We start from the raw sequence: 17,655 nt of genomic DNA, 5'->3' as shown, positions 1-17,655 counted from the left end.
CATGTTTCTGCATGCGATAAGTGAATGACGCTGCTAGTTTTTAAAAAATTTTATTTATTGCAAATGATTGTCTGAAATGAAAATCAACAAAAACCTAAATGCAAAAATTGAAGGAAAGTTAAAAAATAACATTTTATAAAACCAAGCCCCTTCTGATTTTACAGTGGTTATAGCAGAGGAGTACTGGGCCTCGTGAAATATCCACAAGCTTTTAAATCAAAGCTAGTAACCAGAAATCTTTAGAAAACCTGAATTTAATTACATCCTTTGTGTGTAAAGCTTAACATTCCTTAGAAAAAGCAGAAAATGACACCTCCAATAACATTGAAAGAAAAAAAAATGTATATAGAAAATGGTGTAGCTAAACGTAATATAGAACATTAGAAAAGACACTTGTTTAAAACTCCAGGCATAAGTGGTGGAAAAAAATTCAATGCACATTTTGCAAAAACTATTTAAGCGCAAGACTAACAATTTCTTAGCATAAGTGATCTCATGGCTTGTCTTGGCATATAGCATTTCAAAACATTCAAGTATTTTGAAACGCCGTGGAACAGGGTTCTTCGATCTGTGAACCAGCAACAGCCACAGACTGTTTAATAAATACAAACCTAAATGTACAGCTTTACTTAAGGGTAAATGTCATAAAGCCTTTATACTTCATTATTGAAGACCAAGTGCATTTACTTGTGCACAAAGACACGTGAATATGTTGTGTAACTTCCTACTTAACAGATCCATCTTATACAGTCACTAATTATATCTGAAGTCCGATGACAACCATTTATCTATTTAAACATTTCTACTTCCTCTCTCTGCTCACACGCTATAGTTCACCATTCATGTCCCAATTAGAAAGACATGCCCTCGTGCAACAAAAGAACCTCAGTAGGAAATAACTGAACTATCCCCTGTGCAAGTGACAGTTGGTAAGACAGTGGTGGTCAGCCGGCAGTAGCAGTGCCTAGAGGGTTTGTCTGAGTGAACTAAACTCCTGCTAGTCTGAGTCGGAGTCACTGCTGGGTGGAGGGCTGCACTCATGGATGGCTTCTCCTAGGGGTGCTAGAGTGCCATCCTTCATCACTCCCATCGGTCTGATCAGTTCCTTCCTGTTGCGAGAGCAGAACAGAGCTCAGGACTTTTGCATCCTACTTGTGCTTTGCATGTTCACAATGTCACATGTAAATAAGTGGATGGGGGACACAACCGGCAGGAATGACCAATGTCAGTAGAAACTTCTAAAACATATACTTTGTACACATAAAAGGAAAGAACAATCGATTTGTGTGTATCTCTATGCATAACATAATATGCAATAACTATATTATAGAATATATATTTTTTTATAACTTTAAAATATATACACTTCAAAAGCCTTGGGTCAGTTAGAAATTCATACTTTTATTCAGCAAGGATGCATTCAAGTGATTAAAAGTGATGGTAAAGACTTTTACATTGTTACAAAAATTCAATAAATTTTTTTTGAACTTTTCATCAAAGAATCCAGAAAAACAGTATCATGGTTTCCATGAAAATATGAAGCTGCACAACATTCACAATAATAAGAAATGTTACTTGAGAAGCAAATCAGCATATTAGAAGGTTTTTTTTGAAGGATCATGCGACAGAAGACTGGAGTAATGGCAGCAGAAAATTCAGCTTTGCCATCACAGGAAAAAATTACATTTTAAATTAAATTAAAATAGGGAAAGAAAAAAAAACTGCAGAGTGCGAAGGTCCAATAATTGTAAAAGTGGTATCAAATATGAAATGTGTGTAAAATATGCAAAAACTCCTGCAGCCATCATTTCCTTTACAGATTTATTGTGCTCACGTCTTGTCGATTTCGTTTTTCAGGTCACTAATTTGTCACCACAATCCACCTGCTCTTTGAAAGAAACCCTTTGTACTGAACATTGTAGCTGAATTCAGTTCCGTCCTCTAAAGAGGCCTGTTGATGTGTAGAACATCTTTCTTTGCCTTTACATCTGGCCATATAAGAGCCCTTGAAATCACAACCCTAAACCCCCCAATCCCAGAGCGGCCCTCCACCCCCTCCTGACCCTGCAGTTTAATTACAGGATCAGTGCTCATTCTAATCTCTTCAAAGCCTCGGCAGCTCCTCCACGCTAATCCAATTATATCTGCACTGTGTGTCACCAGCGCACCCCGAGAAGATTCATCAGAGAATTATCCAATCAAAGCACGGCCAAAGATGATTTATAAGAGCATTATCCAATCAAAGCCGCAAAAAGCTCATTTGCATTGTCATTCACACACCGATAAACTTGGACATTTTGATTTATAAAGAGCTACTAAATGGTGTAACAACTTATAGCCTACATACATTTAGTCACACTTTATTTTAAGGTCCAATTCTCATTATTAACTACAACTTTTGCCTCAAACTCCTAATTTGCTGCTTATTAAAGGTTAGTAAGGTAGCTGTTAAGTTTAGCTATTGGTAGGATTAGGGATATAGAATATGATCATGCAGAATATATGCTTTACAAGTATTAATAAACAGCTAATATGTTAAAAATAGGCATGCTAATAAGCAACTAGTTAATAGTGAGAATTGGTACCTATACTAAAAAGTGTTACCATAAGTTTTCCACAAAAAGACAAGGTAACACTTACATTTCTAATAAGGGTGTAACAGCACATGTATTCATACTGACCATTTTCAGTACTGAACTTTTTTTAATACAGTGTTGTTTTAACCACTACACATCCAGAACTTAATTTGAAACTTTTATCTAGTTTTATATACATTTATTTTAAAGAATCAATATTGATTCTTAAATCCAAAGTTCGAACTTCTAGTCTGTTTCAGTTGATGTGTCAGTAAAAATTCATTAGACATTATACAGTGCACCTCCTGTCCAATAAAAGTTGACAGCTACAGTGTAAATTGATATATTTCAACAATAAATTGGAGTATAAACAATCATAATTAGATTTATAATTTCATGTAAAAACTGACTTGTGCAATTTATGCTTGCATACAATTATTTTGAGCGTTGATTACTACATCTAAAAATAAATAAATAACAGAATTTAAAAGTTTTACGTAATTGTAACCTTCAATATTATAATAGCATCCACATAAAGGGGTTTCTTATATAGTTTACAGCATTAGCGGAGCGATTTTTTTTTATGCTTTCCAGAAAATTGTAATTATATTTTAATTTACTTAAGAGCCTCAATGGTACGTACCATACTGTAATTTTTGTGTACTGTTACATCCCTAATTTCCAACTATCTTATCCCCGATTTTCAGGCATCGACTGCATTACTGTCCACATAAGAACCCCTTGACGTCAAACGCACGTCATGACGAGTGTAAACAAGATATTAAGTTGACCAGAAGGAAACTAAGAAGTTTCCTCTGCGTCCCTTGAAAACGCAAACCAGAATCAAAGACAATCTCTTATCTAATCAAATGCACATGCACTGATAAGCAACCTGAGCAATTGTGAGTTTACGTAGGGTTTTGTGTGTGTGTGTGTGTGTGTGTGTATGGGGTAGAGAGTCAGTATTAATTGGACAGCAAGTCAAGCAGCAGACATAGGGAGGGACATTCCTCCATGGACATGTTGTGTCTCCCCAGCAGCCGTAGCGGGAAGCACCAGTGCCCTCCCTCTTCCACACAACACCTCCTTCAATCCTGATAAAAAGAATAGGAGGAAGACAGAAGGAACGAGGATCTATTCTCAAAGACAGGAATCTGCCTCTCTTGGGCACACGCTGCTCATTATGACTCAAACACCCTATGGATGGACAATGGTGCATCCTCTTGTGTTTGCAAACTTATTAAACAGCGCCCGGCAGCTAACGTACATACGCACACCCCTAATTGAGCCAGTGTCTCAAACCACTTCATGTCCGAGGACAATGTCTGGCACCCCCGCTGAATAAAACGGCAGCGTATGAAAGAGAACCACGTATATGTATTATAAAACCTCAGTGTATTGTACAAAAGAGCCTGAGCCCACGACCCCACTGTGTGTGCCAATTAGCTGGTAATTAACGCAGCGAGGCTGCGGTGGCCGGTCGGTGTGCATTGACTCCTGTTGAATGCGGAAGGCCAGCTTTAAATGAGGCAGAGGACGACGGTAGAGGATTCTTGTTTTAATGAAGCGGTTGGTAAGGAGCGTGGATGGAGCAACGGCGCTACACCTCTCGCTAGTTTACCCCACCGGTTCTTTAGGAAAAGGTCAACATGAATGCGGCCCCGCACATATTGAGTCTCCAAGGAGGGTGATGAGAAAACAAGCACAATGCTTCTAGAGGACGGTGTCATCTATGAGGGCATTATGAACAGGCTCATACAAGATGATGAAAAACACAAAGAGAAACTGACTGATAATAGTGAGCAAGAGTAAAAACACAATGGCCAGAATTTACACAATGAAAAAAAAGGCATGCATTAAAATAAAAATTGGTAACATCTTTTAACTTAAAATTCTTATTTACATTTTAATTGCTGCTTAATGTTAAAACATGTTGATAAAATATGTACACTGACCACTGAATAAATTGAAGTGTCAGACAATATCTGCATGTCTAAATTTTCAAATCAAAGGATGTCTGAATAAATCTTAGTTTTGTGCTTAAATTGGATCATTTAAAACAATGAAAGATTATGACAAAAAAAGATCAGATTGCCAAGTTAACATACAATAATATACAAAAATAAATATAAAATTAAAAATAAAATATAAATTAAGAAAAATGCAATTATGAAAATAATTTAACCACCACCACAACATGTTTGTGTTAAAAAAAAATTAACCATTTTTACTATTTTAATTACAGAAATGTTTGTGACAAAATAAAAACCCACCTTGATAATTCATCAATCATACTGACAAGCTTCTGAGCCTCATATTCCTTCTGCTCCTCTGTCATCTCATCCATAGGGTTTGGCATTGGGTGCTCTATGTGACCTGTGATGGGGTTAATACTGAAAAACACAAAACATTGTCACTATAATCTATGAATGCAGAAGGAAAAACATGATACTATGCAAAATGATAAAATGCATTACCTATATTAAGAAAACAAGAACAGCAATTATGCATACATATAAGGGCACTTACAATGGTTTAGCTGATTTGTACTCCTCAGTGTCAGAGTCTTCATCAGATGAGTACTGTGTCTCTCCTCTGCCTCCGGCCAGCAACCCTCGTGCCATCAACAGTCCCGCAGCATTACCATAACCAGTGTACTTCAACAGATTATCCACTGCATCACATGATCAACAGGAGAAAATGATGAGCAAAAAATAATTAATTAGCTTATTCAATATTATTATATTTTGTTAAACTGCGAAAAAATTCAAACCAATGCCAAAAAAAATGCCTTTCAAAACAGTTTTACAAACTTTTAGAAATATTAAACAAGCAGAACTCACCACTCTCCTTGCAGAGCACAAAGAGAAACTCAGCGGCCCCCTGTTTCACTGCCATATCTATATGCGTCATGAGACGCACCAGTTTGTTTCGAACTGTGCAGCCGATTTCCGGCCTTTCCTTCACATCCTTCAGGGGAGGCAGCACCTGTACAACAGCAAACAAAAAGAATGAGATTTTAATCAGCAAATAAAGAATGAACATTTACTCCCCCACCCCGGCCATCCAAGAGTTAGTTTTTTCATTGGGAAAGATTTGGAGAAATTTAGCATTACATCAGTTGCTCACCAATGGATCCTCTGTAGTGAATGGGTGCCATCAGAATGAGTCAAAACAGCTGATAAAAACATCACAATAATACACAACTAATCAACACGCCTCCAGTTCATCAATTAACACCTTGTAAAGTGAAAAGCTGTGTGTTCGTAAGAAAAAAAAATCCATCAAGACATTTTTTATTTCAAATCATTGCTTCCAGTTAAAATATTAAAAGAGTCTTCTATTCCAAATAATTATTCTCTTCAGTGCAAAAGTCATCTAATCTGAATCAGGAAAGAAATATGCACAGATCATGCACTGTTTACAAGTGAAAACGGTCCAAAAGAGTTCTAAACAAATATGTTAGTGGAGTTTGATGTGAGAGGACAACACATGCAAGTGTAATTATGGATTATGGACTTGTATTTTGTCCAGAAGTGACTTTAATAATGGATTTGTTTCTTACAAATAAACAGCTTTTCACTTCACAAGGATTACTTGTGGATTATTGTGACGTTTTATCAGCTGTTTGGTCTCTCATTCTGTGGGCACCCATTCACTGCAGAGGATCCATTTCTCCAAATCTTTTCAGATGAAGAAACAAATTCATCTATATCCTGGATGGCCTGAGGGTGAGTAAATTGTCAGCATTTTATTTATTTTTGGGTGAACTATTTCTTTAACTTAATATCTAAAGCACTGAAGAAGCAACATCAAAGCCTCATTTTAGAGAGCAGTAAATTACACTGAACATGGACACAACCCTGCACCTGGGTCTTGAGGTATCTGCGGATCTCCCTGTGGTATCTAGAGCTCTCTGTCATCAGACTCAGCACAGGTGTCAAACCTTCTTTATAGTTGGTCCCCTGAGTGGATAAATAGACACGAAGAATGAACAAATGAAACAAGTGGAAAGGCTGAGCAACAGCTTGTAGGTGTTCATCTGAAGTGCAATACCTTGTCTATCCTCTTTTCCATAAAATCTAGAAGTATCTGCACTATGTCCATGTTCTTCCCACCATACGCTTCCATCCCACCTTGGACAGGGATGTCTATCAGAACATCCAGGCATCGCACGGGAAGGTTACTCAGGAGATTTATGGTATGACTAGAAGAAATGACAAATGATAAAGATTCAGCACACAATGCATGATGAGAACATAGTATGCAACTCCTGGAATAACTCCTGGCCTTCGAATACAACGTAGCCCATAGAAACTGATACTGTCTGATAACCAATATGCAGAACCTATTTTAATTCATTCAATAAATTCCTCATATTTTTGCTTTATGAAATAACAACTTCATGATCATTACAGTATGTCAATGAAATCACAATATGCAATAATAATAACTATTATTTTAATTTATGTAAACAACATTTTAATAATTGTTATTATGATTATTCTTATTATTAAACAACTATTTAAATAAAGTTATCAACCATTTAGATCACAAAAACATTGCAATAATAATTATTTTCTATAAATATTAGCCTATTATATAAATTAAAATGATTATTATGAAATACTTCAGAGTTCAGTAGTTTTAAAGTGATATTTCTTTATTTTTATAATTTGATAAATAAAAATAAAATAAACAAGAATAAAAATAATAAAAATTTAAATTTGTGTTTCCCCAGTGTGTTCTTCCTGTGTGTGTGTGTGAGCTTTTAATGAAGTAATGCACATACGGTTTCATGTCCATTAAAAATATTTATGGCCAGTTCATTTTCTCAAGTCACCAGCCAGTAGGTGCTGCAAAAAGAATGACAACACATTAAATAAAGTTACTTAACCTGTGAATATCATTGTTGGGGTTCTTGTCTCACAAACCCATCAAACTGTCCCAAATGGAAATACCAAATAACCAATTGAATATCCATAATATATACTGTGTGTGTGTGTGTATATATATATATATATATATAATTTATATATTTGTCAAACTGATTATTGGTCTGTCAGTAGCATTCCCATGTGCATAAATCCAATTTAGTGTCTGGCTGTATTATAAAAACAAACTACGTCTCACAATGAGGCACCTCATGGAAATTAATAGTAAATATTTGTATGCTACTTTCATTTGTTCATTTTATAATCCTCACTGACGCACAAGAACATTCAGCACACTCATGTCACATTCTAGGAATGTGATGTCGACAGACAAACATGAGAAGGCATTCTGAAAACACTGCGAGGTGGGGGGGACCTTCAGTCTGTGGGCATTATTTCAATAACAAAGACACATCTACTGACCAGGACTGGTTCAGCACATTCAGCGCACTTTGAAATGACTAACTCCATGCTCCCCCTTTAACAGAGTGCTGTAGAATGCATTGAGAGAGGGTAGCATTCCAAAAGTGTGAAAGGGCTGGCGACGGCACCACCGCGGACACAATGAGTCAAGCCCAAATAAACGGGTGGGAGTTTCAGAATGCGTTGAGCTGTCTCGATGGGGCAAAGAGGTGTGTCATTAATCACTTGGAGAAGACATCTCATCATTCACATTCACTGCACTTGCATTTCTTTTGCTTTCTGGCTCACTGGAATACAGGTTTTGAGGCCAATATAATAGACACAGGGCTAGTATACAGGGTGAACTGAATTCAGCTGTCAATCTTCTAGTGTGGAAGTACCTGTGAGCCTCCTCTGTTTTATCTTCAGTGTGCGTCTTGAGCATTAGGAGATGTCTCATGATGCCTGCAATCAGCCGAAGCTGGTGGTCATTGTCCTATCAAAATAAAGGAAAAATTGTGTGAGTGTTAAACCGAAAGGCTTTTTCACAACAATAGCAGTAGAGAAAGAGTCTGATGCTGATGTTTGGGCTTCATCTACAAATAAACGACCTGAGAGCTTGGAGACAATTGAGAGATTTAGGGACTGAGAGAACCACTGGCTTGAGAAAAGAAAGTGCATCTTGCATCAAGGTGATCCCGACCATACCGAAACCAACAAAAGGTCAGGCAACTGAGACACACTTAGCCTTACTTCAATGATCATTCAAAGGGCTGAGAACACTGGAATGCACCAATGTTTTTTTGTCTATTTGATGAAATGGTGGGGGTAGGAGCTTTTAGCATTTAAAACTAGATTTTTACATTTTCTCAAGAAAATGTGAGTGGTTCTTGGCCATACAAAACACCCGGCCACATATCTATTTCTAGATAGGTTTTGAGCCTTTCCTTCTATGTAAATCAGCGGTCCCACATCCACCTAATTCCATACTAGATAGTATGTCAAATGCAGTACATAAAATGAACATTATGCATAGATACTCTCATAAAATAGTTGGCAAAATAATATCCTGATGAACTACTACTTTGGCCGAGATTCTGAATTATGCATCTGTAATTGACCATGAAATGAGGTTGTGAGACAGAAGTCGTCATATGGTGGGGAAAAAATTACAGAGAGCAGCAACATAGTTGACATTCTAGATTACATGATTTTATATGTTTGGCTGTACTCAAGTATGCACACCTGCATACCTTTACAAGACTTTTAATTAATGGTTGAAAAGTAAGTTCTCCAACAAATGCAGTACATACTCTGACAATATGCAAATTAACTGCATGGGATTTTTTTGTTTAATCAAACAGGTAAAATCCAAACAGCAAACCTCTCCATCGAAAAGTCAAAGGACTTGAGGTATAAATCAAAGTACCTTCCTTTTCAATAAAGTAAAACTAATATGCCAGCAAGTTAAAAAAGGCAGCGGGAGTGACACAATGACTTTACCAATTAGCGATTGGCACTTTTATTTAGAATGCAGAACATATCACTTTATTATTCTTTGCACATTCACCTATCCATTTTAATACGAGTGAACGGTCTTACAGCCTTTGGTATAATTCAGGCATCATGATCTTTCAAATTATTAGGTGGCGAAAATTAGCAATGGTAATAGTGATGCTTGCTTTAATAGGTAGCACCACAAATGAAGCCATAACCCATGCAAGCATTCTTTAAAAATTTACAAAGCACTTCAGAAACATTTTAAACATAACAAATAGGCTAACACACTGCTGAATATCACAATAGGGAGATCAGCTTTAAACTAAACCTAGACATCGTGGATATCAAAAAAGTGGTCAAAATGATGCAGAGATTCTTGCCAAAGCAGAAGAAAATGAGGCCAAAAGATCATTGAAGAAATTATTAATGTCAATGAACCTATGACCTATTTAACAGAAAGAAACCCTCTTGGTCTTCCTTCACTCTAATGGGGGGTAAAAGCACAGGCTCCACTCAGCATCAATTATTCAACAGCAGTATAACAGGAAACTGAAGCCCTGCAATATCCTATTCGGTTTTTTTTAGTGTGAGATACACATGCAATACAGATCTTTTAAAATGTACAGTGCCTATAAAAAGTATTCATACCCCTTCATTTTTCTCACATTTTGTTATGTTGCTGCCTTATGTTAAACTGCTTTAAATTACTTTTTTTCCACATCAATCTACACTCCATACACCATAATGGCAAAGCAAAAAACAGGTTTTAAACATCTTTGCAAATTTATTCAAAATAAAAAACTTAAATGATTCCATTGCATAAGTAATCATACCCTTATCTAGGACAGCTGAAATTTAGCTCAGGAGCATTCATATTGCTTGTAGATGTTGCTATACTTTGAGTGAAGATAACCTGTGGCAAATTCAATTGAATGGGTATGATTTGGAAAGGCACACACGTCTTAATAAAAGGTTTAACAGCTGATAATGCATATCAGAGCAAAAACCAAGCCCTGAGGTCAAAAGAACTGCCTGTAGGGCTCAGAAACAGGATTGTATCGAGGCACAGATCTGGGGAAGAGCTCAGAAAAAATTTGCGCTTCACTGAAGGTTCACAGAAGCATGTAGTCTCTGTTTCCCTCAATAGAAGAAGTTTAAAACAACCCAGGACTCTTCCTAGAGCTGGCCAATTGATGGAGAAAGGCTTTGGTTAGACTGGTGGTGACCAAGTCCATGTTGTATTATCTGGACCAGCTGTCATGAGGATGTGCATTCCTGTTCACTTCACAATAAGTTGACACCCACATTACACAGATATATCTAATCCATGCAGAAATAGCAAGCAGGTGGCATATGTAGTACACAGCATTGAATATGCATGCCATCAGATCCTTGTCAATACTGATGTTGATGAAAATTATAAGGTTAGTGGCAATACTGCAGAGCTAGCTCTAGTATGGGCAATCAGGCAGAAGTACCCATCCTTCAGCCAGTCAAATAGTGGGCAATTAAAGGCCATCAGTTTTCTGATGGGAGCATTTCCATCTTTGGGGCACCAGGGGCTGGAAGTGTCTAGTATGAGGGATCTCTTCACCAAAAGAAAAGGCCAGTAGCCCAAGGGATTATATCATCCATATTCTATCAGAAAGCAGCACGCGATTCAATTTGACAGCTCATATATGGACAAAAGGCAGTCCTCACCACTGGCAATGATCCTTAAACGCACATGAGACCACATGCTATGGAGGGATTGAGCTGAAATGTCAGTACTTTTTTAACCCTCTACCTAGCTTTTATTATCCTACTGTTGACTATAAGGTGTGTTTTGCAGCTAAGTGCTCCATTCATGTTGTTTGTGTTTCCTGTGAGACTACAGCTGGACTTGTTGGCTTTATTTCAGTGTCTGTCTGACTCAACAATTTAGTAATTCATTCATTATTCTCATTTTACGCTTTAGACCAGCATTGATAACAATGTTCAAACTGGTTTTTGATGACCAGACAAGTTAGAAGCATACAATGCCTTGCGAAAGTATTCATACCCCTTCATTTTTCTCACATTTTGTTATGTTGCTGCCTTATGTTAAACTGCTTTAAATTACTTTTTTTCCACATCAATCTACACTCCATACACCATAATGGCAAAGCAAAAAACAGGTTTTAAACATCTTTGCAAATTTATTCAAAATAAAAAACTTAAATGATTCCATTGCATAAGTAATCATACCCTTATCTAGGACAGCTGAAATTTAGCTCAGGAGCATTCATATTGCTTGTAGATGTTGCTATACTTTGAGTGAAGATAACCTGTGGCAAATTCAATTGAATGGGTATGATTTGGAAAGGCACACACGTCTTAATAAAAGGTTTAACAGCTGATAATGCATATCAGAGCAAAAACCAAGCCCTGAGGTCAAAAGAACTGCCTGTAGGGCTCAGAAACAGGATTGTATCGAGGCACAGATCTGGGGAAGAGCTCAGAAAAAATTTGCGCTTCACTGAAGGTTCACAGAAGCATGTAGTCTCTGTTTCCCTCAATAGAAGAAGTTTAAAACAACCCAGGACTCTTCCTAGAGCTGGCCAATTGATGGAGAAAGGCTTTGGTTAGACTGGTGGTGACCAAGAAGCTGATGGTCACTCTAGTTGAGCTCCATGACCATATGTGGAGATAGGAGAAACCTACAGAAGGACAAATATCACTGCAACACTCCACCGAACTGGGCTTTATGTCGGAGTGGCCAAACTCAATCCTCTCCTCAGTGAAGACACATGAAGACACACTTGGAATTTGCAAAACAGCACCTAAAGGACCCTCGGACTCTGAGAAACAATATTCTCTGGTCTGATGAACCTAAATTCTAAGCATCATGTTTGAAGGAAACCAGCTCTGGATACTATAAAGACATCACCTGCAGAGTACCATCCCAAAAGTAAAGTGTGCTGGTAGCAGCCTCATGCTGTGGGGCTGTTTTTCAGTGGCAGGGAATGAGGAACTCATCAGCGTTGAAGCTCACTGCACCAAAATATAGAGATAGCCTTAATGAAAAACCAGTCCAGAGCATTCAGGACCTCAGACTGGGCTGAAGGTTCATCTTCCAACAGGACAATGACCCTAAGCACACAGCAAGAGTGGCTTATAGACAACTCTGTGAATGTCCTTGAGTGGCCCAGCCACAGCCTGGGATTGAACCCAATTAAATATTTCTGAAGAAACCTGAAAATGTGCATCTGTCCCCATCCAACCTGACAGAGCTTGAGAGGTGAAGAGTTGAGGAAAGGAATGGCAGATAACTGCCGAATTCTGATGAGCAAAGCTTGTCGTATCATACCCAAAAAGACTTGAGGCTGTAAAGGTGCTTCAGCTAAGTACTGAATATGCAATGTGCTTATTTCAGTTTTTTTTATTTTTAATAAATTTACGAAGTTGACAATTCTGTTTTTGTTTTCTCAATATGGTGTATGGAGTGTAGATTGATGTGGAAAAAAAGTAAATTCAAAGCAGTTTAACATTAGGCTGCAACATAACAAAACGTGAAAAATTATATATTTTTATATATAATACTATTATAATATAGAATACTTTTTATTATAGGCACTGTATTAACTGGATTGTTCACCTGAAAATTCTGTCATCATTTACTCACCCTCATGTTGTTCCAAACCTGTATGACTTTATTTCTTCTGCTGAACATAAAAGACGTTATTTTTAAAGAACGTTAGTAAGCAGTTGACAGTAGCCATTTACTTCCATTGTATGGTAAAAAATACTATTGTAGCGTCTCGACCAATCTGACACACTAATTTTAATTTGATTTAACAAAACTTGTATCACACTTGACGTGTTCAGTGTTTACTCATAACCGGAGTCAATAATCATGCAGATTTACGTTACAAGCTTATAGAATTGTACAGTAAGAAAGTTATTTCCCTTAACCAGGAAATTAACGTTCTTAGAATTGACAAGACAGTTGACCCTGAGTGGTCAGCTAAATATCTACAGTGGATCTAAAATATGAATAGTTAATTATAACTAGTTATGGTTAATTATTCATATTTCCCCATGAGCTGATTCGCTACACTATGCAAGTCAAAGGCTACCCTGAACAAAATATCTTCAGAAGAAAGAAACTCATACAGGTTTGGAACAACATGAGGGTGAGTAAATAAATGACAATTAAAATTGAGTGAGGGCTTTCCTTGGGTTAATTTCGGTGTACTGCACAGAACAAGTAGATGTAAATTCATCTATCAGTTTTGTAAAAAGCACAGTGAAATAGATACAAAATTTTGTTTTGCTGTTCTACAAATATTGTTACTCTCACCTCGTCGCTGGAATCAGACATAGTGATGTTAAACAGAGCTTTAAGGGCTTCCATGGCAAGCTCATTGTTTTCTAAAGAAATGGGCAGGGCTTCTGGTTTAGGGGGCGTGGCCTCATAAGGCCCCACCCAAAGGACGTCAAGGGTGCGTTCCAGTATGTCAGTGAGCAGCCTCACTGCACCCGCCTCCTTCTGAAGCATGCCACGCACATCCGTCCGCAGGGCGGAAAGCAGAAACAGCAGCCGGAGGGAGAACAGGCCCACCTCATGATGGGACGAGCTGACCAAATGCAAGCGGGCACACAGGCCCTCTGCCAACTTCACATCAGCGCCCACCTGCTGTGCCGGTACACTGTTAAACACTACATTGCACAGGCACTTGAGGGCCTCCACTACAACCCTCTCCTCCTCTGTTGACTGTGCCTCCTCTAGTGGCTCTCCGTCGTGTCCCGTCACATGGATCCGGGCCAGTCCTGCTAGAGTGAGGATGCCCTCTTTGGTGGCTACGGGTCCAAGTACACGCTTGTCTCTGGACAGGATGCGCAGGGTCTCCAGGCAGGTGCTTTGGCAAAGTGGATGATCTGACCGACGGAGGACTGTAAGAAGACCCTGACACAATTTCTGCAGAAGGGACCACAAAGCACAAGAGGTCGTTGATTGTTTTAAATAAAACAAGGTACTGAAATGACAAGGAACATACCAAATTGAGATCGTTTTGAAATACAAAACAAAACAAACCATAAATATGTTACTCACAATTCGTGCATCCTCCTCTTTGTGGTCAAAGGCAAACGTGTGGCTGTTCTGAAATGAAATGTCAACATGAGATAAACAGATCCCACGCTTGGATCTGTCTCAAACCATAAAGAAGCCTGGTCTAAGCTGGTCGATCATCTATGACGTTCCATAAATCATCTTGGCCACTTTAAGGAAAGCCATTACAGGCAAAATCATTGTTTTTATGCAGTGGTCAATTTCTGGCTCTCTCTTTTTTTTTGCTTCCTTGTCTGCTTTCAGAATACTAAAAAAGAAAACATCAAGATACACATTTACTGTAACTATTTACATTATCTATTATATTTTTTAATATTATATTATTTTTACATATATATATATATATATTTTTTTTTTTTCTCCATGCACTGACTCAGAATTCACCACTTCAATAGCAATTACACACACAACAAGTCTTAAGTCGCTTGGGTATATTTGTAGCAATAGCCAAAAATACATTGTATGGGTCAAAATTATTGATTTTCTTTTATGCCAAAAATCATTAGGACATTAAGTAAAGATCATGTTTCGTGAATATATTTTGTAAATTTCCTACTGTAAATATATTAACTTAATTTTTGATTAGTAATATGCATTGCTAAGAAGTTTATTTGGACTACTTTAAAGGCGATTTACTAATTTTTTTTTATTTTTTAGCACCCTCAGATTTTAGATTTTCAAATAGTTGTATCTCAGCCAAAAAATTTGATGTATAAATCTGTTTCGAAATATTGACCCTTATGACTGGTTTTGTGGTCCAGGGTCACATTTTGCGGTGATATTTTTTTACAGAGGTTATTAATATACAATTATCCTGATTTATAACACTTTTCACCCCTAAAACATTTTTTTTCTAGCTGTTGACAGTATTATCTGATGTATGGAGTGATAAAAAAAATATCATAAATATCTGTAAAAGCCTTTGACAAAATTAAACAATTTTATACCTGGATTTATCCAATACTCAGATCTGTGCTCTGGAAATGCACGCAAATTAGTTTATAGATAATGCCTTGTTTGCATATTTAAACATGACATTTTAGCAAAGTTGTAATATTTTTGATATCGTTAATGTAAGTAATCTCAACATTGGCAATGTTTTTCCCAAATTCTATCCAATTAATATGTGGTACTTTCCTTAAACTGATATTGATTGTCCATGATGAATTTCATTACAATTAGATGAATCACAGTACCAGTCTCTTTCTGCAGTGCAAACTGTTAACTACAACTTAACTAACAGTGGTTGACTTTACTGTTCCTATAGGAGTAGGTAAAGGAAAATCCTGTACTCTTGAGATTTTCTACAGTAAAACATGCAGCGTCATTAAAATGAAAAAGCAAATGCCAAATATGAGGTTAAAATTAGCCATTTGTGTTTAAAAACAGTCAAGTTGGGTGTATCATATTGCTATCATGGCTGGCTAACAGCTGGAGAATGCTAGTTTACGATCCCAATGCCTCGTGTTTTTAATCACTAAATACAAAGCAGGTACATATTTAAAGCTCAGGAGCAAAGCATTTTTGCACTGAGATCATCAATCTTTTTGTAGGTTCATACACACACCGGGTATATTGAGATTAACGGGCGGCTAACTCGCTAATATCTCCAATGCTAGCGCGCAATAAAACAACATGAGATGGTAAGCTAACAGTAGTCTCTTTACCTCTATGTTATACTTCTGCAAAAGCTTTTCAGCTCCCTTGTCATCTCCACCGTCGATCACAGACAGAATAGCAGTCAGACTCATCTCTGAATGTTGCTTTTGCCGTCCACTTACAAACACTGGCAGCCCTTCTTCTTATAACAACAGTAAGGATGAGAATAACACGCACCTCCTGTTTCTCTCATCTGTTCAACTTTAACCCGTCAAACGTCACGTTTCTCGACAACAGTCCCTCGGGCACATGACATCCTGCTGGAAAATCTTATTTAAGATGGTAGCTGGTGGTTTGTTGATGGTCATTAGCTTCTGCAAGCTGACCAGCAACAACAAACCAGCTACCAACTGGGAAAACTATTGACCTGCAACTATCCTTCCAAAACACAGATGCTGACTTTTCAACAGAAAATAATAGATCCAATAGCTACTGCATTATGTTTAGGTTTATCTTTTGTAAATCACTTTGAAAAATGTCTGCAAAATGTAAATGTTTTTCTGAGCCAGCCTTTAAAATTACTTACACGAGTTTCACAATTTGAGTTGAATTACTGAAATAAATGAACTTTTCCACGACATTCTAATTTATTGAGATGCACCAGTATATTATCTGCAATAATTAGTTACATCTTGTGCATCGTCTTCATTAAAGAGCACAGAAGGATTTATCTGAAGGTTTGCATGCATACTTCTTGCCAAATACGCCTATCAAACTCTGACTTTCACAATTTTCTTTTTATGCTACATTTCATTAAAGTGCCCTTTTCAATGAATACTTGAGATGTGTAAGGTCTTTTTTAGAGTGCAAGGTGGAAATAGTAATGCACAAATAAATAAATATTCATATTTAAAGTCAAATTATCAGTGCGTGACCATTTAAAAAGTAATTGAGTGCATTAATCTGATTTATTAGACTTTATTTATCAGTGCTGGTTTAACAATTTAAACAATTCTGCATTGTAACAAGTTCAATATTGATTAGCTCAATACCTGTCCATGTCAGTCCTGTCAATACTGCTTTATATATAGCAATATAGATGTACAATGAAATTCTTAATATGTATATTCCAAACATATAGACATTCAAACACAAATAATAATAAGATATAATATGAACTGGGTTTTAAAAAATCTTTATGTGGCACAAATAAATCCACATATCTCATTTACTTTGTTAAATGTGAGCCAAAATCATCACAATTAAAAGAACCAAAGACTTAAACTACTTCAGTCTGTGTGCATTGAATTTATTTTAATACACGAGTTTCACAATTTGAGTTGAATTACTGAAATAAATGAACTTTTCCACGACATTCTAATTTATTGAGATGCACCAGTATATTATCTGCAATAATTAGTGACATCTTGTGCATCGTCTTCATTAAAGAGCACAGGATTTATCTGAAGGTCTGCATGCATACTTCTTGCCAAATACGCCTATCAAACTCTTGACTTTCACAATTTTCTTTTTATGCTACATTTCATTAAAG

General features: G+C 37.0%; 1 protein-coding gene across 2 annotated transcripts; it reads right to left on the bottom strand.

Annotated features, from left to right (window-relative positions):
- Window positions 1-106: 106 nt before the first annotated feature.
- On the bottom strand, window positions 107-16,484 carry LOC107553975 (synembryn-B). Of its 2 annotated transcripts, none has more exons than XM_016236320.1 (10): window positions 16,172-16,481; window positions 14,487-14,534; window positions 13,734-14,351; window positions 8,314-8,408; window positions 6,633-6,783; window positions 6,446-6,541; window positions 5,420-5,564; window positions 5,106-5,250; window positions 4,850-4,969; window positions 107-1,109 (listed from the first exon to the last, which is right to left on the bottom strand). In XM_016236320.1, the coding sequence occupies exons 1-10, from the start codon at window positions 16,253-16,255 to the stop codon at window positions 998-1,000; spliced, it is 1,614 nt and encodes a 537-aa protein (XP_016091806.1). In that variant the 5' UTR covers window positions 16,256-16,481; the 3' UTR covers window positions 107-997. The 2 variants fall into 2 exon arrangements, with proteins under 2 accessions (XP_016091806.1, XP_016091807.1); XM_016236321.1 differs by lacking the exon at window positions 107-1,109 and adding an exon at window positions 3,206-4,306 and having other exon boundaries at window positions 16,172-16,484.
- Window positions 16,485-17,655: the final 1,171 nt, after the last annotated feature.

Source organism: Sinocyclocheilus grahami, unplaced genomic scaffold (assembly GCF_001515645.1).
Source record: "Sinocyclocheilus grahami isolate Dianchi unplaced genomic scaffold, SAMN03320097.WGS_v1.1 scaffold487.1, whole genome shotgun sequence".
NCBI classification, from domain to species: domain Eukaryota; kingdom Metazoa; phylum Chordata; class Actinopteri; order Cypriniformes; family Cyprinidae; genus Sinocyclocheilus; species Sinocyclocheilus grahami.
This window is presented reverse-complemented; position numbering and strand designations above follow the sequence as displayed.

Bases quoted from the DNA above. Each gene is read 5' to 3' on its own strand.
- LOC107553975 (XM_016236320.1), bottom strand. From the start codon at position 16,255: ATGAGTCTGACTGCTATTCTGTCTGTGATCGACGGTGGAGATGACAAG. The intron at 8,409-13,733 runs GTGAGAGTAACA...TTATTTTGATAG, and splicing joins TGTCTGATTCCAGCGACGAG to GACAATGACCACCAGCTTCG. The intron at 4,970-5,105 runs GTAAGTGCCCTT...TGTGTTTTTCAG, and splicing joins TACAAATCAGCTAAACCATT to TATTAACCCCATCACAGGTC.